A 25,116-nucleotide genomic window follows, 5' to 3' on the forward strand; every position below is an offset into this window, starting at 1 on the left:
AGCCCGATGAGTCCCCCAGGCGGCAGGGGGCGCTGCGCGGATTCTTCCCAGGCAGTTCTGGGCCGCTCCCTCGCCGACTCCCCCCCTTTCCCGGAAATGTCTCCAGGTGACGGCGGCTCTGGCAGGGAGACGCCGGGCGTAGCGGGGCGGTGGCAGCTGTGAGCGGCGGCGGGAGCTACCATGGAGCACATCCGCACCACCAAGGTACCCGCCGCCGCCGCCCCCTCCCCGCGCTGCGGGGCAATCGGGGGCCGGGTGCGGGAGGGCGCTGCGGGCCATGGGGGTGCGGAGGTCACTGTAGGGGGCCGGGGGGTCATAGGGGTGGTTGGGTCACTGGGGGAAGTGGGGGGCCATGGAGGGTGCGGGGGTCACGGGGGGGCTGCAGGTAGTAGGGAGCTGGGTGCGGGAGGGCGGTGGGGGGCCATAGGGGTGGTAGTATTGTGGGGGAGGCGTGGCGGCGCCATAGGAGAGGGACCTTTGGGGAGATGCTGCCGGGAGGATGGCAGGTGAGTCTCTGCTGCGTTGGGGGAGCTGTGAGGGATATTGGGTACAGACAGGGCCGGGGCCGCTCTCTGCTGGCAGGATCTTCTCCCCCCCCCCCCCCAGGTCCCTCTTTGGAGTCGCGGCCGGTTTGGTGCAGCAGGTTTGTGAAATACAGACAAAACTGGGAGTGGTGAAAGTCTCTCTGCAAAGCCACCTCCCCGTCCCTGCCTGTGTTCTCCCCACTCCGCGCTGACATGGTTTCCGCGATGGGAGCGGTCACAGGACGCATTTTTCCTCCTGTGCCTCACGGATCACAGAAGGTAGAGATAGAGCAGACTTTCCAGATCAAGTCATCTCCTGTCTTCCCCACCCAGAGCAGGATATAACCCCACCAAAGGAAAATATTCAGTGTACACACTATAGATGTCAGCTGGAAATATAATTATGTTCAAAGGGGGTTAAAAATAGTTGCCAAGTTCCCCTGGAGTGTGTTTCTCTGTCAGTTCCTGTGGTTTTACAATAAAAAAAAATTTTTTTTTTTTTAATATTTTCCTTTTGCTGGGTGAAAGACTCAAACAGAAGTCATGCAGAGGAAATGGTGCAAGTGGTTGTACATCTGACAACATCTTGTGTACAAAGTAAACAGGCAAAGAAATGGAAACTCTCTTCCCCATTCTGGTTTTATGATTTATTTTTATATGAATAGTAGGGAAAATTCATACAGAAATGTGATTTTTAAATTGATGATTCCTCTTTAAAGATGACCTGCAAAGGGAAAAAAATGGATTTGAACCAATTTTTAGTTCTTTATGGTTCCCAGTAGAGCTAGAACACAACTGATGGGGCCTGTAAACAGTCATCGTCCAAGCTGATTCATGCATGGCCATCTATCCGCCAGTGTAGAGCCCAGTTGACTTCAGTAGAGCCCTGCACGGGCATAAGGGACTGCCCATGCTGGATCATGGCTCTACTGTAGACAGATTGCCAGCATCTTTAATACCATGTCAATTAGATTTGTTCTGAGCAAAGTCAATGAGTGAAGTGCTGACTGCTAGTCTATTCTAGTACTCTCTGAGCTCTGGTCAAGTATAGGTAGTCTCTTGGTCTATCCAAGGCCGTGATCAAGTGTCTTGATGTTTTTGGTCTTTTGGCCTCGAGATGAAAACCTTGTCTTTGCTTCTGGGACCTTGATGTGAAAAAAATTCTTTCTAACATTGTAAGCACAAATTGACATGAATTGTTGTTATGGTGGGAAATATTTAGAAAATGTTCCTAGTGTAGATGATGATGTCTGCAAAACTACTCCAATGATATCACGAATCAAGAGAGTGAAGGATGAGCGAGAGGATTTTTAGTAACTTTTTAAAACTTGTGTGCATCTGTTTTCTAACGTAGGTAGGTCATACTGTGGAGAAAGAATGCCTTTGTTAAAGATTCATCACCCTTGCCCCTTCAGTTAGTGTGAGAGCTAATAGAATGCATTCTCTGAGACATCTCCAGAAAAACCACTTATAGCTCAGTGGTTAGGCCAGAGTAGACATTCCTGATATTTTTCCTATGGTAAAGAAAAGAAGTAGTAAGGGGAATTCAATATAAACAAAACGTTCAGGCCCTCTTTATATGTTATAAAGAAGCAAATGGCAGAAGCAAAAATGTTCCTAGTTGAAACTACTTGATGTCTGTGTTTCTGTGGTGTCTGGTGTTTTTTTGATATGCCGAATGAGTTGCAGTTCAGCACTCCCTCTCTTCTTGCTGGAGGCTGCTGTCTGCAAAGGCTGCTGAAGACTGCATTATCTGCAGTTCCCCAGAAGCCATCACCTCACAAGCTATTCATTTAATGATCAGGCAGTCTGACCATAAAGATTTATAGACATATGGCGGAAGGGGATGATGTCACGTTCCAGTTTTTAAACTACTGTGGTTATAGCCAATATTTAATTAAGGGAGCAGGTTATCGGTTTTTAATTTTTTTTATGCATCAATATAAAACTCATTATGGCTGGGGAGGGTTTGATCAGTCAGCTGCTTGCCAACAAAGCTACATAAATTAAGACTTATTATGCTACACAAAACTAACATATTAGAGACAAGTGAATAGACTGAAAGAAACATTGTCATTTTTAAAGTAATGTTTGAGAATTTTGTTTTTACTACAGCAAATTTTAACTCCTGTAAATGAAAGTAGCAATCCAGAATATAGATATGTTTTACTTTTAACTTTAAATTTGACAGGAAACTGGGTTAGCTAGGTTCACCGATTTCCAAGTAGTTATTTTGGCATCAAACCTCCACCTAGCTCTGTGTAGGCCCAATCCCATAGGAATCAATGAGGCTCAGGATGGGTACAGGATTTGACTGTGCAGAGTTAATTGCAGGAATTGGGCCTAAGTTTCTCTCTTGTCAAAAATATCCTTTTATCTGTAAATATAATCAGATGAAGAGAGAGAAATTTAATTTTTTAAAAGGAAATTTAAATGGTATGTCCTGAATTTTTTGAGGGTGCTCTGTCAGAGACTAATATTATTTTTAAATCCTGCTAGAAACAATTCACATTAAAATGTGGGATTGAATTGTCAGGAATGACCAAGGTTGGTTATGAAAGGACTCTGTTCAATTATGAAACATGTCTACTAATGTGCTTGCTTTGTTTGTTTGGATTTTTTTTCAAATAAACTTTGGAGGATATAATGTGCATGGGAGTGGAGGAAGGCAGGCAAGCAGGCATATACCAGTTGATAATAAATGTAAGCAGATCTATCATGGGCAGTGGGGCAATTCAAATATAAATATCTTGCAAATTCCTTCTGCATAATAGTTTAGGCTGGACTTTGTTCTGACTGTTATGGGAGGCATATTTACTTTTTTAATCTGACTGCTCTTTGGAGATTTTGTTTTTCCACGTGGATGGTATAGTAAATGGCTAAACAAACTATGAATGCTGCAAATGGAATCCTGGCTTGAAGGCAAAACTTATAGGGGGGTCTAGGGGCAACAGTGCAATGACACGCCGATCTAGACCAATGGGCTGGCAGTGAGAACATTAATCTGAAGAGGTAATCATGAAGTTCCTTCCCTTTCCTTTCCAGTCTCAGTAATGAGGCTATTTTATTGTGGATTGAGTTTGTAATTGTAAATTCTCTTTGGAACTTTGGAGTTGCCCTTAGTGTTCATTGCTGTTACAGCACATATTGAGTAAAATTTTCTAAAGCACCTAATTGACTTGGGAACGTAAATCCCATTCTCTTTCAATAAGATTTACGCTTTGAAGTGCTTAAATTGCATTTGAAAATGGGACTTTAGCTCCTAAATCCTTACATACATTTCAACATTTTATCCATTGTTCCTCTTTGAACTAAACATGCAAAATAAAGATAAAGGGCGGTGTGAGTGAGATGGATTCTATGTGAAGTGGGGTTAGGAGAGCCCAGTCCCTGTGCTTCTGCCTCAGTTCCCCTAGTAGTGCCACTTTAGTGCTCAGTGGAACCTTAGCAGCGGTGCACTAGAGCCTAACCCACACAGTCACAGAATATTTAAAGAGCAGCGACTGTTGGGCCCAGTATTCTACCAATGAGCACTGTTGACACATGCATCCAGTCGTCTTACCACTGACTCTGTGATCTATAAAGCCATACACATAACTGTGTTCAGCCTGTGGACGGACTTTCCAGTTATGGTGCTCTTTACTTTTTTAAACAAATCTGAAATGAACTCTACAAGTGTCTGGCCAAGCTTTTGTAATGTACTTAGATGCTTACATTGTACAGGAGTGACAGTTTGTCAATCTTTTTTTTTTTGGTTAAACTAAAGAAATAGTATGGTTATGCTCAGAAAAGAGCACCACACATTTGTTTCTTATGTGTATTCCAATTAAAATCTTCTTTTAGTGAAAGAATTCAATTGTAGTACTTTTTAGCTTATTTACTATTGGAGCACAATACAGCTATGGGATTAATTTCTGCTTCAAAAATCATCAGTACTTCTGAGTCCATTCCACTGTAGGGTCTTTTACTAGTAATATTTTTGTCAGAAGGAGAACAACTTGGCTGTTGGATCTCAGGATGAGTTTGCAGGCATGGTATTTAATAAGGGTTTTGGGGGCAGGAAATCTGTTTGTAACCTGAACAAATTTGATATGGAGTCATGGCAAGACAGTAAACCTGGAATGACAGAATACAATATTTAGTTACTTCTCAGAGTTTAATCGCTTTTTAAACACTTGCAAGGCAAGACTTAAGATTGTTGTATTTTTCTTCTGTGATATACTAGCCATCTTACTAGAGAACATTCAAGACATGTCCTTTGTTATGCAGTCTTTGATCATCACTACCAGTCCCAATCAAGTACTCAGTCCTCTCCTGTGTCTCTGGTCACTGTAAATAGATTTCATATATTGTTGGGGTGACTGGTTTCCATCCTGCTATTGAAAGCTCTCTACAATTCTTAGAGACAATGTTATTTTTTGTCAAAATATTGCTTCCAAACTACACCTCTATCCCGATATAACGCGACCTGATATAACATGAATTCGGATATAACGCGGTAAAGCAGTACTCCGGTCATCTAGAATGATACCATTATCTGTGCCTGCATTATCGAGGTAATATCTAGGAAATGCAGATGCCTGCTTTGTTGATCCAGGGCTTTATCTATGCTGTCACAGCCACCTCTCCTGGGTGCTGATCCTGCTGCCATAGAAGTGATTGGGTGTTGTGCCATTGACTTTAATGGGAACAGCGTTGGGCCCCTAGTAACACAGCTCTAACTTGGCACTAATGAGACAGTCCTGCCAAGAAATAATGAGGACTGTACAGACCAGCCTTTCACTGTTGTGCTTTTGTGTTGTGTTGTTTCACATATAGGGTCGTGTAATGTTTGTTTCTTGTAAAACAAACTGTGTGGAGTTTTTAAAGGGCTTTGTTCATGCCAGCTAAATTGTGGGCTATCTAAACCCCCTTTTTATGAAATATTCCTTTATTGGGGTTAAGAATGGGAAGATTTTTGGTTGGGTGCCAGCATGAGAGATCTCTCCCCGCAGGGGCTCTCTATTCTAAAAACAAGTCCTCTGCTATTTTAGGAGAATGTCTTTTTGCTGATAGTAGCCCTTGTTTCCATTTTACTGGGAGTTTCCAGTTCACTACCAGAGAGCAAGTCATTACACCATGACCTAGGTTTTGGAGGGTGGGAACAGTACAAAGTGGGAGTGAAAATGAAGTCAGGACAGGTTGGTCCGTGGGCTCTGACAGGGATACAGAAAACCTCGGAAGGAAAAAAAAATGTTAATTCAATACTCGAGACTTCTACATAACAGGATAATATACTTACTGTTGTTTGAGGATTTGCTGCTATACTTCAGATAGACTTGGATGCTACATGTTTTCTACTTTAGCAAATTATACCTCTTGCTTTCAAAATGGTTCTTAAATGCACCGATCAACACCAGTGGAAAATAATCCCTAATACGTAGCAGAACAGAACGTGATTCTTTATTTGAAAAATTTTAACTTTACAGATGAGAATTGAATCTACTTATGATCCTAGCCTTGTGTATTTATTGTGCATTGTGTTGAATGGGATTACCTAGTTAATCTTCCTGGCAAATCAGATTTGTTTGCTATTGCTTGCTTCCTAGTATTTTTCCGGTGTAGTTTTAAATGTGCAATGTATTTGAGCTTCTACCACTTTCAAGATTATTCCACAGGCTGATAGATCTCACTGTCAGGGAAGGTTTTCCCCGCAATGTTCAGTCATTTTTTACTTCCTGTAAAATGTTTTTTTCCCCCCCTTCCTGCAGGTAGAGCAGGTGAAATTAATAGACCGTTTCAGCACCAGCAACAAATCGTTAATGGGAACTCTGTACCTTACAGCAACGCATCTGTTATTTATAGACTCCAGCCAGAAGGAGACTTGGGTAAGGATATCAGATGCATTATCTTATAGCCTGAAAATGCATAGCTTCTCCAAATGTGTTATCTTTTCCTTTTTTTTCTTCTTGTGCATGTCTAATTAAAGATAAATAATTAACTGGATATAGTTTCTCAAATATTTTCCCCTACTTCATGATGCACACAAACAATAAGCAATAGATTCACAATCTATACTCTTATTGTGCCAGTGACCAGGCTTAAGTGCTGCATCTTGTCATTATAGCTAATATTTTAAAACTTGGGAGTCTAAAGTAAATCCATATTATTTAAGCACTTAAATAGCTGCCTGATTTTCAAAGGTGGGAGCTGTGGGTGCTTGGTATCTCTGAAAATCATCATTATGCAGCTAATTTCCATTTCTTGTCTATTAAAAGATGGTCATGCCAATTAGTTCTTCATTTGTGTATGGTGACTTTGTGTAGATCTCTACCACTTTGACTTTCTGTGCTATCAGATGGGAAGAGATTGTTTAGTGTTCTAAGCATCAGGTTTAACATATCTAGATTACCTTGAACTTGAGGTTCAAATCCTTGTAGCCTTAAATGAGACCGCAAAACCCAAGGGTGTCAGTTCTGCATGAACACTGAAGATCTTGTAGGTTTTTAAAAAAGGTATGAGCATCTCAGCTATGACCTTAGTCCTGTATCCTGATTACCTGCTTGGCTAGCTGCTGCCCGCTGTCTCAGTGGAATCTGTACTTCAGTGTTTCTGTGGATACAGTACATAGTTTTGAAGAAGCTTTGGAATTCTTCAGAATGAAAGGTGCTGTACATGTTAACAAAAAAAAGTTCAAAAGCACTGATTGTTCCCATTGTGCTTTACTTCATTTTAATGTCCTTGAAGTCAGTCCAGTTGTATCCACAGTACAACTTGTACTGAAGTAAATTTATAGACAGAGTATATATAAGAGCATCTTTAATCATTGTTAGTATAGTAGACCCCCATTTATCTGAGCCTACATTATCTGGCTCTCCGTATTAACTGAATCTGTGGGTGGTGGGGCTCAGCTCCTGCTCTCAGCCCTGGGCCTTGCTGCCAGGGGTTGAACCTCTTTGTCCATTCTCCATATTACCTGGATTTTTGATTATCTGATTTGGCCCCAGTCCCAATTAGATTGGATAAACTGGGTTCCACTGTATAAAATTCTGTTGTTGAAATCTAGTCTCTTCCTCTCAAATACATGTCTTGCAAAATGCTTTCTTAAACTCCTGTCTAATTTTATTTGAGTCTTAAGAGGAGAAAACAACTGTGGTAGTAAGAGGGCTGAACAATATGTTCCTTTCAATGTCTCAGATGAAGCAGACTGTATCTGTGGCTTTCCTGCATAGGAAAACAACTGTTAAATCACACATACATTTTTTTCATATTTGATCTGTTGTGTTTACATGTCTGGTAAAAAAAAAAAAAAAAAAAAAAAAAAAATTAGTAAAATTCCTATGTTAATTCTTTCTTCCCTCAAAGGATATGTATTGTGGTTGAGGTGGTGGTTTGGTGGGAGAGAAGTTGTATGGAACTGACTTTGGAGTCTGAGTATAACATCTAGATCATCCAGATGAGTAGCTGTAGAATAATTCATAGTAGATCTTTCTCATCTCTCTTTTCATCCTGTTCCCATGAACAGATTATGCTGCCTCTTAGCTCACACCTGTGTGGGTAAAGAGAGGCTGATTCTAGGAATTGATGTCAAAAGTAAAGAGCACTAACATAAACTACAGTTATAGGCATAAATGTAAGGTAACCTTCACATTCTTCATTAGAAAGTCCATCTTCTGCATGTCAAGTACTGGTCCAACTGCTTAAAACTAAAGTTTGAGGATAGTAAAACTGAGTTTTGTGTTAAGATTAAAACTGGCTGATAATGGAAATCCCTTCCTGCAAAAGATTCCATGTTTTCCTCCTGACCTGAGGTGAAATGCTGTATTTTTTTTTCCACAAAAAGGGGTTTCAAGAAAAATTGTTTCTGGAGAACCAAAACTTTTTAGCCTTCTTAGCTGCTGGCATGGAAGGATCTGGCAGAAAATGAAATTGACAATAGCCTCTCAAAAAGAACAGGAGTACTTGTGGCACCTTAGAGACTAACAAATTTATTAGAGCATAAGCTTTCGTGGACTACAGCCCACTTCTTCGGATGCATATAATTATGCTCTAATAAATTTGTTAGTCTCTAAGGTGCCACAAGTACTCCTGTTCTTCTTTTTGCGGATACAGACTAACACGGCTGCTACTCTGAAAATAGCCTCTCAGGCCTGCTGTCAAAGAGCAGGGTGCTCAGCCTTCCTGTCTCTCCCTCACTACCATCAGCTCTGGTGTTGGAGAGGCCGAAAGCTAAGGTGTTCAACCTAAGCAGCCCTCCTGGAAAAATTTGTGTCAATTTCACAGCCTACAGAAGGAAAGCAAAATTGACAAAAGCCTTCTAGACAGGGAGCTGAGAAACCCTCCTTTCAATTTTCAGGACAGAAAATTGAATTAATTTTTTTTTTGCAAAATTTAATTTCACTTTTGCAAAAAAGACTTTTTTTTCCTTCCCGAAAATCATTTTGATGAAAAATGTTCAACTAAATCTAGTTAAAAGGTTAACTAAAATAACTTTTTCTGTACTTTTAGCTGTTTTGTTTGGTTGCTATTTTTGATCCTTTGAACTTAAGAGCTCTCCCAGACGTGGAAAGCAACTAACCACATATCTTCCCAACACCTAAATGGATACAGCTTTTCAGGCAACGGAGCTTTATAGAAAGTGATTGACCTGCCTTTTTGAAGATTTACCTTTGCATTATGTGTGAAGAAAGATATTCGCTTGAAGTTTGTGACATACTGGTAATCCTTTGAAGTTTAGCGGAAGAGAAGGAGCATAATTTCAAATAAATGGTTAGGATAGGTCAGGGGTTGGCAACCTTTCAGAAGTGGTGTGCCGAGTCTTCATTTATTCACTCTGATTTAAGGTTTCGAGTGCCAGTAATACATTTTAACATTTTTAGAAGGTCTCTTTCTACAAGTCTATAATATATAACTAAACTATTGTTGCATGTAATGTAAATAAGGGTTTTAAAATGTTTAAGAAGCTTCATTTAAAATTAAATTAAAATGCAGAGCCCCCGGATCGGTGGCCAGGACCCAGGGAGTGTGAGTGCCACTGAAAATCAGCTCGCGTGCCGCCTTCGGCACATGTGCCATAGGTTGCCTACCCCTGGGATAGGTTGACCAAAATGCCAGTGTCAGAAATTTCTTTAACAAATTAAACCTATTGTATAAGGATTTTTGACTAGCTTGTTCAGTTATGTTTAACAATATACTTTGTGTCTCTTTTCAAAAGTATATTTTAAAGTGCTATTAACTAACATCTTACAGTAAGACTTGAATTATGAATTCTTGTGTGCCATAGATACTGCATCATCATATCGCTGCAGTGGAGAAACTTGCCTTGACTACTTCAGGCTGCCCTCTTGTGATCCAGTGCAAGAACTTCAGGGTAGTTCACTTTATTGTTCCCAGAGAAAGGGATTGTCATGACATTTACAACTCTTTGCTGCAACTGTCAAAACCAGGTATGACTTTCAAGTGCACAAGACCTTGCAGTGTATGTTTATGCCACCATTCTGCAAAACAACTCTGGACTTTGTGCTATTTCTGTTGTTAAATGTGAGGCTTCTGTAAAGTCTCTGAATTTGAGCGGCATAAACACAGAAAGCCATTGATCTACTGTGCGTAGTTTTGGTAGCTGTTACTCTGTGTGTAGTTTTGAGTGTGCTGACGTACGGGTATGGGAGAGGGTGAGATCTTAAGTGATTGTGAAACCGCATTTATAAAAGTCACTGCTGGTTGTCACATCCCTTCGGGTACAACCTAGACTCTGGGACCACTGAGTCCCCTTAAACTTTTCAGCCTGGGCTGTCTCTCACAATGTTATGCCAGTGACAAACAGCAAACCCTTCCAAGTGCTGTGATCACTCAGCTATCAACTTGTGGAGAGACATGCCCAGCTGAGTTGCATGAATGCTCTCTAAGCCATTCATGGATTATACAGAGGGAGACTCCAACCAATTCCTCCAGCCCCCAAGCCTTGTACCCTAGAAATGTACTGTCTTACACTGCTGAAGATCTTCTCTTGAACAGTGCAATCTCATTGATTAGTTTGTCACTTTGTCAAAGGACAGACGATTTGCACCAGCCTTTGTAATCTGAACAGATTACCCAAGCACTTTAGATAAACCCACTGGTAAGGATAAAACATTAAAATAAGTTTATTAACTAAAGCAAGATAGGTTTTAAATTATAAGTGCTAGCCATAGAGGTCAAAGTAGGTTACATAAGGCCATAAAAATAAAATTGCAGTCTAAAGTCTAAACTTTAACAAACTAAGCAAGATTTGAATCCAGCAACTTTTTCTCACCCCACTGGATGTCCCAGGCAGTTTACAGTTCTTAATACACAGGCTGAATTCCCTTCTCAGCCTGGGACCAATCGCCCCAGCTCAGAGTCTTTTGTCTTCCAAATAGTCTTCTAGGTGTTAAGATAGAGCAGGAGAGAGGCCAAGTGGTGATGTCACTGTCCCTCTTTTATACATTCTTCCAGCTGCTAGAACAGGGGTGGGAAAACTTTTTAGCCCAGAGGCTACATGTGGGTATGGAAATTTATATGGCAGGCAATGAATGCTCATGAAATTCAGGTTGGGGTGCAGGAGGGGGTGAGAGCTCTGGCTGGGGGTGCGGGCTCTAGGGTGGGGCCAGAAATGAGGAATTCAGCGTGCGGGAGGGGGCTCCGGGCTGGGGCAGGGGGTTGGGTGGGGGGTTGAGGTGCAGGCTCTGGGGTGGGGCTGGGGATGAGGGATTGGGGTGCAGGAGGGTGCTCTGGGTTGGGATCGAAGGGTTTGGAGAGCAGGAAAGTGGATCAGGGCAGAGGGTTGGTGGGTGGAAGGGGCTCAGGGGTGCAGACTCTGTGCAGTGTTTACCTCAAGTAGCTCCTGGAAGCAGCGGCATGTCTCCCCTCTGGCTTCTGCATGACCAAACAGCTCTGCGCACTGCCCTGTCCGCAGGCACCGCCCCTGCAGCTCCCAGTGGCCACAGTTCCCACCAATGGGAGCTGCGGGGGCGGTGCTTGGGGCGATTTACATGGCCCGGGTCCCCGGCTGCACAGGAGAGCTGAGCGGCATCTGCCTGCTTGCTCCACATGTCTGCCTGCCCCTCCCTGCGGCCCTGGGGCGGGGCTGTGCCTCCGTGTGCTGCCCCCACCCGAGCACCCCTGTGGCCAATGGGAAGCTGCGGGGCGGTGCCTGGGGGCAGCTGTGCGCGGAGGCCCCCCCCAGCCCGCCCCGCCTTGGAGCCCCAGGTAAGTGCCGCAGCCCCCAACGTCCTCCCAGAGCCTGTACCCCACCTCCTCCCCACATACTTCCTCCTGCCCCCAAACTCCCTTCCAGGGCCTGCACCCAGCACCCAAACTCGAGCCCAGAGCCTGCAACCCAATCCCCTACCCCAAAGCCCAATCTCTCACCCCTTCTGCACCCAAACTCCCTCCCAGAGCCTTAGGCGGGGGGGCAGCGCAGAGTTTTGGGGGGCGGGTTCTGGGTGGTATGAGTGACATTACTGGCCTGCTGGGAGGATTTGAGGATTGGCAGTGGCCCTAAGGTAAATTGAGTTTGAGACCCCTGCTTTATCTCTAATCCACTCCTAACTTTGTGCTACTCTTAATGTTGCCCCTTAAACCTTGAAAATGTTCCAGTTGACATATGGCTAGGAACCACCCTATTTTTCAGAAAATACTGAAACCTACATTCCACCAAATTTACCTGTGCTGATGTCCATTCATCTTTTTTTGTCAGTTAACTGTATGGTACCTGTGTGACTTCAGATTGTAAACTCTTTGGGGCAGAAGTTACATACTGAGTAAAATATTTCAAAAGCACCAAAGTCGCTTAGTCTAAGTGACGTAGGCATTTTCGAAAAGTTTACCCACCATGAATACTTATAAAATATCTTGCCCAGTTACAGAACTACAAAGATAATCAGATGATGAATTCAACTATTCCTGCCCTTTTTCTGACAAAAAAGACTCTGGGATCTGACTCCATGCATAATATCTTATTTTCTTGTTTCCTTTAGCAAGCTACAATGAACTGTATGCCTTCTCTTACAATCCAAAACAAAATGAGTCTAAGCGGCTGCAAGGCTGGCAGCTCATTGACCTAGCAGAAGAATATAAGCGGATGGGAGTGCCAAACTCTAACTGGCAGTTGTCCGATGCTAATCGTGATTATGAGGTAAAGGATAATAGAGAATCTGTTGCAGTGGAGGAAACATGTTTATTTTTATGCCTGTTTGATTTTATAACCTCTGATTCCAGTCCAACACAATATCTGCAATGTCTTGCAAACCACATACCCTTTTGAGTCATGAGTTTGCTGCCTAAAGTGAAAGGATGCAGAAGATGGGAGAGCCTACTTGTGACTCTCTCCCTCCCCGTTCGTTTTTTTGGTGTTGGGATAGTCTTTGATAGCATGGTTTCTTTCTCATTTTCCCTCAGTGACAGTCCTATTTTGAGGGTAAGCCATGGAAATCCTGTTGTAAAGGAGCAGCAGAACAACTCTTTCAGTGAGGGAGAAGCCTACCCTTGCATTAGTGACATTGGGGATAGGTGCAAGGGGTGTGATCTTTCTATACTACTACTGTGGAATTATTCTCTGTGGTCTCATTTTGATAGACTGTACACTGGTGTCTCAGTCCCCTTCCACAGTGTATGATTTTCATTTAATCATTCTTTCATACCCTTTAATCCATGTATCACTTCTGGAGTGTGTACATTAGGAAGGATTATGGGCATATTTCTGTATGTCAGGTGCAAGTGTTTTTACCTGTGTCATCTAGCCCTGCTATAACCACCTTCTTATCCACAAAGCTGTCATGATTCATGCAAGGACAGCAGTCCACTGTTAGAAATCTTGCACCAGATTTGATATAGTCTGTAAATGAAACACTTACATTGTACATTTATTTTGTCCTGCAGATTTGTGACTCCTATCCCAGAGAACTTTATGTTCCCAGAACTGCAAGCAAGCCCGTAATCGTTGGTAGCTCCAAATTTAGAAGCAAAGGAAGATTCCCAGTGTTATCATATTATCACAGAGATAAAGAGGTACAGTCTGATTTCTTTTCAGCACAAGTGGGCTAAAACTATTTCTCAACAGATGCCATTGGTCCAGGAAAGATAGGAAGGTAAGTATAATAACCCAGGTTCATAGAACAATGCTAGTTTCTTAATCTCTGACACTGCTGATGGCTAATGAGATGCTTAGGTCCTGCTTAGCCAACTGTAAAATTCTTCACTAGTCAATTGAATCTCTTAAAACTTCCAAAAATAGGGCCTTTAAGGTCAGCTGATGATCAAATCCTCTGTGTTTTTGTACTTGTTGGAATATCAAGAATAAAATCCTTTTGTTCCAAAATGCTATGAACCATGGAAATAATTTGTTAAAGAGGGAAGGAGGGCAGGAAGAGAGAAAATCAAGCCCTGTGGGACTCCATAGAGGAGGGTTGTTTGTATGGAGCAGCAGCAGTCCATTTCAATCCTGATATATATCTGAGGGAATAGCAGTTATATCAACTGCTCCTGTGAGTTCAGCAGTTTCTGAAGGGCCAGTATTGTAAAGCTACACATAGGCAACTGCCAGTTGTATCCACAGAGTGATGTATTTGTGAGTGTTACCTATCAGGGAATGTGCGTTACACCCCTTAAAGAATACTGCTGTCAAGGAGAGAATTACAGTTTTTATATTGGCCAGGCTGGAGTTTAAGGCCTGGTCTACACTATGGGGTTAGGTCAAATTTAGCTGCGTTAGGTCGATTTAAAAATGAATGCGTCCATACAACCAACCCCGTTCTGTCAACCTAAAGGACTCTTAAAATCGACTTCTGTACTCCTCCCCAGCGAGGGAAGTAGTGCTAAAATTGACTTTGCTGGGTCGAATTTGGGGTAGTGTGGATGCAAATCGATGATATTGGCCTCCAGGAGCTATCCCAGAGTGCTCCATTGTGACCGCTCTGGACCTCACTTTGAACTCCGATGCACTAGCCAGATACACAGGAAAAGCCCCGAGAACTTTTGAATTTCATTTCCTGTTTGGTCAGCGTGGCGAACTCAGCAGCACAGGTGACCATGCAGTCCCCCCAGAATCATAGAGCGTAGAATGTTTCTATGCTCCCCTATCCTCTCCGTCCCTGAGGTTATCTCAGATTAGAAGGTGAAAAAAACGCACTCGCGATGACATGTTTTCCAAGCTCATGCAGTCCTCGCGCACTGATAGGGCACAACTTACTGCATGGAGGCATTCAGTGGCAGAGGCCAGGAAAGAATTAAGTGCATGCGAAGAACTGAGGCAGGACGTGATGCTAGGCTAATGGGGAGCAAATGGACATGATGAAGTGTCTGTTGGGGGAGCAAACGGACATGATGAAGCGTCTGTTAGAGCTGCAGGAAAGCCAACGAGCACAGACCCCCGCTGCATCCACTGTATAACCGCCTCCCCTCCTCCCCATGTTCCATACCCTCCTCACCCAGACACCCAAGAACGCAGGGGGGGAGGCTCCCGGCACCCAGCCACTCCACTCCAGAGGATGACCCAAGCAACAGAAGGCTGTCATTCAAACAGTTTGATTTTTAGTGTGGCTCCAATAAGCAATGTGGCCTTGTTCTTCCCTCCTCCCCCACCCCATCCGGGTTACCTTGTCTGTTCTCTCTCTTTTTTTTAAATTAATAAAGAAAGAATGCGTGGTTTCAAAACAATAGTTACCTTATTTCGAAGGGGGAGGATGGTTGGCTTACAGGGAATTAAAATCAAAAATGGGGATGGGTTTGCATCAAGGAGAAACACACACAACTGTCACACCGAAGCCTGGCCAGTCATGAAACTGGTTTTCAAAGCCTCTCTGATGTGCAGCGCGCCTTGCTGTGCTCTTCTAATCGCCCTGTCTGGTGCAAAACAATTGTCTGCTGTTGCTTTCACGGAGGGAGGGGCGACTGACGACATGTACCCAAAACCACCCGCGACAATGTTTTTGCCTCATCAGGCATTGGGAGATCAACCCAGTATTCCAGTGGTCGGCGGAGACTGCGGGAACTATGGGATAGCTACCCACAGTGCACCACTCTGTAAGTCGATGCTAGCCATGGTAGTAAGGACGCACTCTGCCGACTTAATGCACTTAGTGTGGACATACGCAATCGACAGTATAAAATCAATTTCTAAAAATCGACTTCTATAAAATCAACCTAATTTCGTAGTGTAGACATACCCTAAGTGATGTGTAGAAGAGCACAAAATGACTGTCTTCATTATAAATGTAGATTCGTCTTGTATTTAGGGAGATAATAATTCAATAGAAAACATCCTGAGAGTGTAGAGACACGACAGGCATTTATTGTAAGAAAAATGGCTGTGTATTATAAACTTAATTTTTTTTAGGAAGTAAACTGAGATGTCTAAGATCTTCCGACATATTTCCAAAATTTGGTAAACCTTTACACTATCAAAGTGCCACGTGATCTTTCAAGTCCATGAACAGCAGTCAGGGACTTAAATTTAAGGTCTACTATAAAAGTTTGTACTTTGATTTAAAAAGTTAGAGCATCTTTGCTTTAGTTCTTCAGCTTATCTTTCACTTCATAGTCTGCAGAATAAAAGAATTAACTGTGTTTCAGCTCTATAGAATACATATGTCTGAAGCATTCTTTTAGAGGTGTTACTTAATATATTGTTGCTACCTGATTCTTTGTTTTCTGTACTAGGCTGCCATTTGCAGATGCAGTCAACCTCTCTCAGGTTTCAGTGCCAGGTGTCTGGAGGATGAAAATATGCTGCATGCGATCAGTATAGCCAACCCTGCTCATCACTATATGTATGTCATGGACACTCGACCTAAGGTATGTACCTTTATCAGAGCTGCAGCTTAGGGTTCAGCTTAAATTCCTTTACTTGATCACTTTATACATATGGAAGTGCTACTGGGGGCACTATGTGGCTCAGGTGCTGGGAGTGTACTGTATCATGCTGTTTAATCTCTACAGCATCGGTTCTCAACCAGGGGTCCGAGGTCCCTAGAGGATCTGCGAGCAGGTTTCAGGGGGTCTGCCAAAATAAACCAGAAAGTAGGGCTGGCGTTAGAGTTGCTGGGGCCCAGGGCAGAAAGCCCAAGCCCTGCCATGTGGGGCTGAAGCCAAAGCCTGAGCATCTTAGCTTCGCGGGGCCCCCTGTGGCATTTTGCCCAGGCAATTGCCCTGCTTGCTACCCCCTAATGCCGACACTGGCTTTTAATCAGCTGGATATGCAGAAAAACAGTTGTGGCACAGGTGGGCCATGCAGTTTTTATTGGATGGGCCTCATAAAGAGAGAGGTTGAGAACCCCTGCTCTAGATTCAGAATTGTCCCAGGGGAATGACCAAAAGTATTACTGTTTCATATGATGATCATGGTCTATGTGAGATGAGTTTAGCTAACTCATTTTGGTTAGCTACCTGAATAAGAAGAAACACACATTTCACCTCTGAACTTGAGTGAAGTTTTTTAAAAATGGGTGCCTACAGTGCAAGACTCCATATTCAAGCAATAAATGTTATTTTAAAAGGTGCTGAGCACCCAGTAGCTCCCATTGAAGTTAATGAGAGCTGTTAGGTGTTCAATGCTTGTGAAAATTAGGCCACTTATTTAGGTGCATAAACAGATTTAGGAGTCAAATTTGGGCACCCATTTCTTTAGACTCTTGAGTTTTAAAACTTCTTTTAGCTATCTAACTGGGATGAAATGTGTAACATTGATCTGGACTTTATTATAGCATTGGATGCAGAGCTGGAGGGCTGTAAAATTATAGTGAGCATGCCTTAATGGAGCATGGAGAAATTAGGAGACAGAAATTGTAAAACCTAGAGAGAGCATCTGCAGGACAGTGTTCAAGCCCTAGAGTTTGTTTAGATACCACATTTTAATAAGCAATTTCACATTACTACATCTTTACTTCTTTCCTCACTGATCAGATTGAGGGGTGGGCATATCAAGTGATGATTATTTCCTAAACTCTACTTATAACCAAGTTCCATCCATATGTGATATCAAAATGAGATGTCATTTAAAGTAGACTGTAGATCTCTTTTTTACATGTTTTGGTCAGCAATAAAATAGTTAATTGTTCATATCTGATAAGCTGTTAAAGTTCAGCATTAGCACTGCACTGCGAAGAGTGGTGCAGCTGATACTTATTGGACCATAGTTGCAGACTTTGGCAGATATATTTGTTGGTTCCACTCAAAAGTTCTTATTTTAAAATTTATTTGATCATAAGGACTAGAAGATTAAATTTTAATTGTAAAACATTAGATTCTGGAGCACAAGAGGAAGCTTCCAGAAAAAAGTGCTGGCTTGTTGAGTGAAATGGAACCAGCCCAGCTGGATCTGTTTTTGGTACCTCATAATTTTGTAGATATCATATTACTTAGGATACACTGATCTTTTTTTCCCTTCAAATTACACACTTCAGGTATCTTAACACTTCATAGTACTAACTTTTTCTTTTAGGCTAATTACTGTGTGGCATCTTTCAAATAAGCAATTATGATTTGGGAAAAGGAGAATTAGGATATAGTATTCAGATTTGTCAGTTTTCAACATGTTTGTCAGCTCTCAACATCTGATTGTTTTTACTTTTCATAGTCTTCTACATATCACATCCCCCCACATGTTGTGTCATTCTCATGTCAGAGTAATCCTTTCAGATTAGTCTTGCCACAAATCTGAAACACATACCATAAACATCCTTATGGATGTGTTAGTTTGTTTTTTAACTGAGTGTCCTGCTGAAGATATTTGGTTACTTAATCTATATTTTGATTTTACAATTTACTTTTTAACTCTTGATTTTAAATATTTGCATTTTCCTTCACTAAGCTTAATGCAATGGCAAACAGAGCAGCAGGTAAAGGCTATGAAAATGAAGACAACTATGCTAACATTAGATTCCAGTTTGTTGGAATTGAAAACATTCACGTAATGAGATCCAGCCTGCAGAAACTTTTAGAAGGTATGTTTTATTGTTCTAATTCTGGTGTAACAGAATATGATCAAAAATAGGATAAGTGACCTTCTCATGTCATTGGTCTTTTAATGTTAGTCTATGCAAAACACCAAGGAACTTCCAAACTTGGTTACTGACAGCAGTGAATTTAGTGTCTGTTATGGAGTTCTGAGGGGCAGGTGCTAGTGTTAATCACAATTTCGGGGCAGTGACCTCTCATGAATTGTCAGTCATTTGTCTTAAGGAAAATAGTTTAACATGTAATGTGTCTTGGGTGGAGGTAGGCAAATTCTGTTAGCATGTCAGATGGTTTACAGGAAAAAACCATTGGGGTTTATAACATGCATGTATTACCCCTGATTTTTCAATAGGACTTAAATGTTGAAATGCTTGATTGCACTCACAGATAAAATACTCTGACATCTGAGTGCTATAAAATGTACCTGCACTTACTTTCACTCTCAGAAATCAGAGACCAGTTCTAAAAGGATTGATTTTGCACTAACTGCTACATCTTCACTCACTCTCTACTAAAAATTCTCTTTGCTCACATGGTCATGTGATCTTGTGGCAGCCAAGTGGGTAGCTGTTTCATTTTGATGCCCAGACCTCTCAATCAGCTAGGATGAATAGTGCAAAACTATTTTGATTTACTTGACCTGGTTCAAGCCAGACTGGTTGCTTGGCAGTCAGAGTAATGTGTGTGATTCAAAGTGAATTACAGGCAAAAAGCTATTACCATCTTATGATTACCTGATGTCCGAAGTCCTGTTTTTTGTGGACTGACAATTGTGCACATCACAAAAAAAAATAGCCCTTCATGTTCAACAGCAATGAAGCACCCACATTGATACTCTCAGAAGATGGGAGAAATTAGAATGATTGAGGGAGAACTACCCTCTCCTATTAATGATTTCCCCTTAATTTCCCTCCTCCACTGTATTGCATCTGAGGTACATTGGTGAGGCAATATGGAGGAACTTACAGTAAGGAAGCGGCAGCACATCTGTTCTGCAGATACACAGAGGGCCTCACTGTCCAAGGTTGTCAGTTCATTGCCTATACAAGCACTACATTTACTTTATTATTTAAAGAAAGTGATTTACTGGAGTAATCACTGATAACTGTTCAAAACTGTAAACATTGTCTGGTTATATGATTTACTCCCCAGGTAAATATTTTTGATAGGCTGTTGGGATTGTGGCATGTTTATCTTGTGCTGTCCTTCTTCTGTTAAATTAGGTAGATCTTCCTACTGGGCACCACTAATCCCATTTCCTTGAATGTTGTCCTTACATTTTGACCACACTGGTGACTTAGTACAGTAACTCCCCACTTAACGTCCTCTCGCTTAACGTTGTTTCAATCTTATGTCCCTGCTCAATTACAGAACATGCTCCTTTTAAAGTTGTGCAATGCTTCGCTATAATGCTTTGTCCACAGCTGGCAACCCCCCTATCAGCTCCCTTACGCCCCTCCACCCCGGCGCCTCCCGCCCGCCAGCAGACTCTGCGGATCAGTGCCTTCCCCCTCCTCTTCCTGCCCGTGGCAATCAGCTGGCTTGAGGTGTTCAGGAGGGAGCGGGGAGCAGAGAGGACTTGGTGCACAGGCTTCCTCCCCGCCCCCGAACACCACAAACCAGCTGATTGCCGTGGGCAGGGGGGAGGGAGGAGACTGCGCGCCGCGTCCTCGCTCCTCCCCCCTCCCTCCCCAGCCTCCTGCCTGTGGCAATCAGCTGGCTTGCGGTGTTCAGGAGGGAGGGGGAGCCTGCGCACTGTGTCCTCACTCCTGCCTCCTGAATGCTGCAAGCCAGCTGATTGCTGTGGGCAGGAGGGGGAGGAGCGAGGACCGATGTGCGGAGTAAAGGCGGGGGGGGGGGGGGGGGGGGGGGGGGAAGGGGGGGGGTAAGGGGGGGGGCTTAAGGGAACGGGAGGCATGGGCGGGCCAAGGGTTCAGCCCCTGCCACCCTGGTGCTTGCAGAGTAGGGGAAGCTGCTGCTGTGCAACGTGCTGCTCCTAGCCTACAGCACCTTCAGCCTCCATGCCTGCCTCATTGTCTCCAGTGCCAGTGGGCTATGCCTGTGTGGGGTAAGGCGAGGACACCTCCCAACTATAGTACTGTACAGTATGGCAAAAAAATTTCCCCTGGAACCTAACCCCCCCATTTACATTCATTCTTATGGGGAAATTGGATTCGCTTAACATCATTTCACTTAGTCGCATTTTTCAGGAACATAATTACAACGTTAAGTGAGGAGTTACTGTATCTCTTCACTTCTGTAACTCATGATCAGATACCTGCAAGATCTATATTAGCTGAAGGATTTTATTTATTACTCATGTTTGCATTTCTGAAACATTAGGAATCTGACACTTTTACCAGAAGAGGAGAACAATTCAAATGGATTTTTAAACTCAGAGGAATATCAGCCTATCCTGTAATTATTTTATTTTTCTCCACCTAGAGAGCTACAGGTCCATAGAAATTTCTAACGCCTTTTTTCTTTCTATTTCAGTCAGTGGTACAAAAGCTTTGTCTGTCAACAGTTTCTTGTCTGGTTTGGAGAACTCTGGCTGGCTGCGTCATATCAAAGCTGTATTGGATGCTGCTATCTTCTTAGCCAAAGTAATTCATATGCTCCTTCTTTCTCTGGGGGAGGGATGGTGATTGGTGACAGGCAGAACCATTCTGTCAGGTGTAAACTGGGGATGGCTGCTGCTATAATCTCAGTGGTTGATGTTTTGCTTCATTATTAATCTTAATTATGTTAGAAATAACTACACACCAAGTACATGAGCATGTAAACAGAACATGTTTCTGTATATTTAGAGAGAACAGATGTGCATCCTAATATTTTAGGTTTCTTTGAAGGCTGCCCACCTACCAGTGTGAAGAAAGGACGTTAGGTTACCCAAGTTTTGTGCTACGTAGCCGTAGTTTAGAGATCACCTGACCTGTAAATATATGAATATGGGGATGGAGGAAGCTAAATGTTCTGAGTGTTCCACATAGCAGGAGTGAGCAGCGGACCAGTTCCACAACTCTAACTTTACTTCTTTCTTTCTTTCCTTTTAGTTCAAGTCTTTTCAGAATCAAATCAGCCAATTCCTACTCAGAGTCCCCCCCAACATACTCTGATACACAGCTAACAAAGAACTGCACTGGCGCTGACTTATAGGGATAGGGTAAGCAATTTTTTTTTTATTACATGGTGTGGTTTGCAGTTTTTAAACAGCTATTTTTGTTATATCTCTTGAGATATAAAATCTCTGCAAATCCACATCATATAATAATTAAAATCAGGGTGGATTTGATTTAAATCAAATTGATTTAAATCATGATTTAAATCACTAGTCAGGAAGACTCGATTTAATCATGGATTTCTACATAAAAGTGCATTCTTGTTGGTTGTTATAACCGTAATACATATTCTTCACAACTCAGGGATAGATATAGGTTTCATTTTTAGAAGGTACACACTATACATTTTTAAAGTGATTTATTTTGAAAACTTTTCAGATTTAGTTTTATAGCTATATCAGAAAATGAATGATTGTTTGGTTATTTCATTTACCAAAGGTAATTGAAGCAGATAGTTCACCTCCCAATGACTTCATAAATATCTCCAATTCAACAGGTTAATCATTAATATTTGGTGGATTTTCTTGCCATGCTGTATTAGGAGGAGAACATCACCAGACAGACATTTTAAATTGTTTTATTTAACTAAAACAACAACGTTATGTATTCTGGATTTTTTTCTTCAACAGCAAACATATAATATTTTAACAAAACAAGCATATGAATTTTTGCATTTAGTTAAACATTCAAATTTTTTAAAATCTGGTTTGTTTTTGTTAAAATTGTTTTTAACTAAAATAGTTAAATGAAATATTTGAAAAAAAAAATCGACTATGTCAGCTAGGCCAACATGAGAAACTTGATATTCGCTTCTGCAGCTAACTCAGTCGTCTTCACCTTCATTTTCCTGTCTGTTCATAATCTGGAAAAGAAAAACAAGCTTTCCTGGGTCCCAAATGATTTCTCAATTTGGAATGAATTAGTTCAAAGGAAGAAAATATTCTTTCTACACCGGCAGAAGAAGCTACTGCTGTTAAAAGTGAGATTATCACTTCAACAGTCTCTGAATCCAAGTGCTTAAATGACTTCCCCCAGTTCACTGGTATGCCTTTTCTTTAAAACATCATCAGCAAACGTATTTCTTGAATGGTTCACCCTTAGCTCTGAAGTTTATTATAGTTGGCATTATGGAGGGATGATTGCTGGATGTCCATGTCATAGCCAACTCCTCTTCTTCAGCAATTAAGGTTTGACCCTGATACAATGTATTGAGAATATTTGCAAGAAAATAAGCTGGAGATAGTGCTTGTCCCATTTGTTTTTTTTAATGCTTGTAAGTTAACTGTCATTGCATATTTCTTTTTTTAAGATCTCATTCAGTTCCTTCCAAATTTCAACAGCATCAGCAATAAAGCAGCTATTTCTCTGCATTTTGTTCAAGGCTACAGAAATAGGCTTCAGGGTACTCAGTATGTGTTCAACATTTCTCAACATTGGGCTTAAGAGAACTTTGGCTGTGACAGTGCCATCTATTTTTTCACATTTTGTTCACAAACTGTCATCAGATTAGGCCAGTTCTTGATATAGTGCTCAAAACAGCACCCTACTGAGTTCCATCACACGTCTTGTGGGAGAGTTAGCTTGGTTCCTCCCACTTCTTTCAGAGCAGCTGCTGCAAAGTGATTGTTACGGAAGTACTTTGCAATTTCAACAACATTAGCCTTTCTTTCTGGAACACTGAAGTCTTTGGCTTAGGAGGTGCATCAAATGAACGCTGCATCCGTACGTTATTAGCTTGGGACTCTCTTCTAAATTTCTTCTTATCTTGGATAAGTATTGTAAGTATTCTGCTGTGTGTGCATTTCCTGATGTATCAATTGTTTCTGTAAGGAAGACATTCCCTTCCTCTGTTGTCACACAGGCACATACAACAGGATCATTGTGGACATTGCTTCACCCATCAAGACTCAGGTTAACAATTTCACGCTGTAGACGTTTTGCACACTGCTCAATTTCTCTTTCATACACTTTATCCAGCAATTTGCTTGCGACATCTGCTCTGTTGGGTGGACTGTATCCTGGTCTTAATGACTGAACCATGTTAATGAAGTGTGGGTTCTCAATCATACGGAAAGGAGAGTTTGTTGCATAAACAAACCACGTAATTTTTTCATCAGTTACCTCTAATCTGCTGGTTCTTACCACAAACTTCTCTATGGTTGTTTCTGGATGATGGAGATTTTTTTTCTTTTTGCTACAGGTGATATACTGTGGTTATGTAACATACATGATGTGACTGAAACACTATCATTGGCAGATAACTCTGAATTATAGAAAATGATGATGAGCTTGAAGGTGGATAGTCTTCAGAATCCTGTATGTTGAGGATGGATTCTCCTAAACAAAATAAGTCAACGCAGTTATTTAATTATTACATACTGCTCATTTAGTATTACTCATTGCATTTACTGACAGTACTACTTTAAAGGTGAAATTGTAAAAGGAAGATCTGCCTATTTCAGCTATTTATTTTTTATCACAACTGCATCTAAAATGATAGTACCATAGAGTAACAACTATATTTTTTGCTCAAACATGAGAATTCAAGAATAGTCCAGAAGGAAGACAGGCAGTCCTTAAGAATGAAGTATGAAATAAAGAAGTTTACCAACCTGAAGATCCTGCATGTTCAGACATGTTCCTTTCATCATCTTCAATGCAGCTTCCTCCTAAGAGGGAACACGTCTCATGATATTTCATTCGGGCAACCAGGCCTTGCATTTCTTTGTTGCACTGTTTGCATTTTGCACGCATGCCTGTCTTACCCACAGGTAGAGGAACTTCATTAAAATATTCCCAAAGTGGGTCTCTCTTACGGCCTGCTGCCATTATAGGTTTTTCCTTCTAGTGAGAGAATGGTATGGTAGATCTCAAATCTATGAAGGCTACACTCAGAAAGACTTCAAGACTTCTGGAATATGCTGCTCAAACAGTTTCACTTTTGTTTCTACTGCCTGTTCCTCCTTTCTCACATTTATCTCCAGACTTCTTTTCCTTGTTCAGATCTATTCTGCCCCCAACAATTTTCTATTCATTGAATTTTTTGAAACTTTGCACTTTTAGAGAGAGGTAAGGGATTGACTCTGTGTACACAGATTTGCAGAGGGACAATAGAGTTGATGTTTTATTTTTCACCTCTATATATTATTTATTTAAATACATTTTTGCTGATAACAAGCATGTTATCTCTGGAGACACAAATCCACAGTTTGAGAACTGCAAAACTAAGCATCTCTGATGGTATCTTCTAGACTGAGTACTGAGTCCCATTGGGTAGATAGAAAGATTAACCTAAATAATCTATACAGAAGCCCCTGGAACCCCATAAGATTGGGCCCCTAATCCATGAACTATTGAAATTCATTTACAGAACATTTCTTAAACATTACATGAATATATTGTCTCATACTATAGAAATAGAATTTATAATCCCTATTCCATGAGGAGATAGCTTTAATTAAGAAACATTATAGATCAAAGATATCTTAGGTGTTTTCCTCAAAGTATTTTATCAAAAAATT

At 41.6% G+C, this 25,116-nt stretch overlaps 1 protein-coding gene across 1 annotated transcript in view; it reads left to right on the forward strand.

The window, feature by feature from the left end:
* The first annotated feature begins 91 nt into the window (after positions 1-91).
* Positions 92-25,116, forward strand: part of MTMR6 (myotubularin related protein 6) — a 33,585-nt gene continuing 8,560 nt past the window's right edge. Inside the window, exons 1-8 of the mRNA XM_034758736.1 lie at positions 92-204; positions 6,275-6,391; positions 9,787-9,949; positions 12,500-12,657; positions 13,401-13,529; positions 16,179-16,313; positions 18,328-18,460; positions 20,970-21,079. Of these exons, the coding sequence (XP_034614627.1) occupies positions 181-204; positions 6,275-6,391; positions 9,787-9,949; positions 12,500-12,657; positions 13,401-13,529; positions 16,179-16,313; positions 18,328-18,460; positions 20,970-21,079 (969 nt within the window). The 5' untranslated portion in view covers positions 92-180. The remainder of the gene's footprint in view (positions 205-6,274; positions 6,392-9,786; positions 9,950-12,499; positions 12,658-13,400; positions 13,530-16,178; positions 16,314-18,327; positions 18,461-20,969; positions 21,080-25,116) is intronic.

The sequence above is a fragment of the Trachemys scripta genome, chromosome 1 (assembly GCF_013100865.1).
Source record: "Trachemys scripta elegans isolate TJP31775 chromosome 1, CAS_Tse_1.0, whole genome shotgun sequence".
In the NCBI taxonomy this organism is placed as follows: Eukaryota; Metazoa; Chordata; order Testudines; family Emydidae; genus Trachemys; species Trachemys scripta.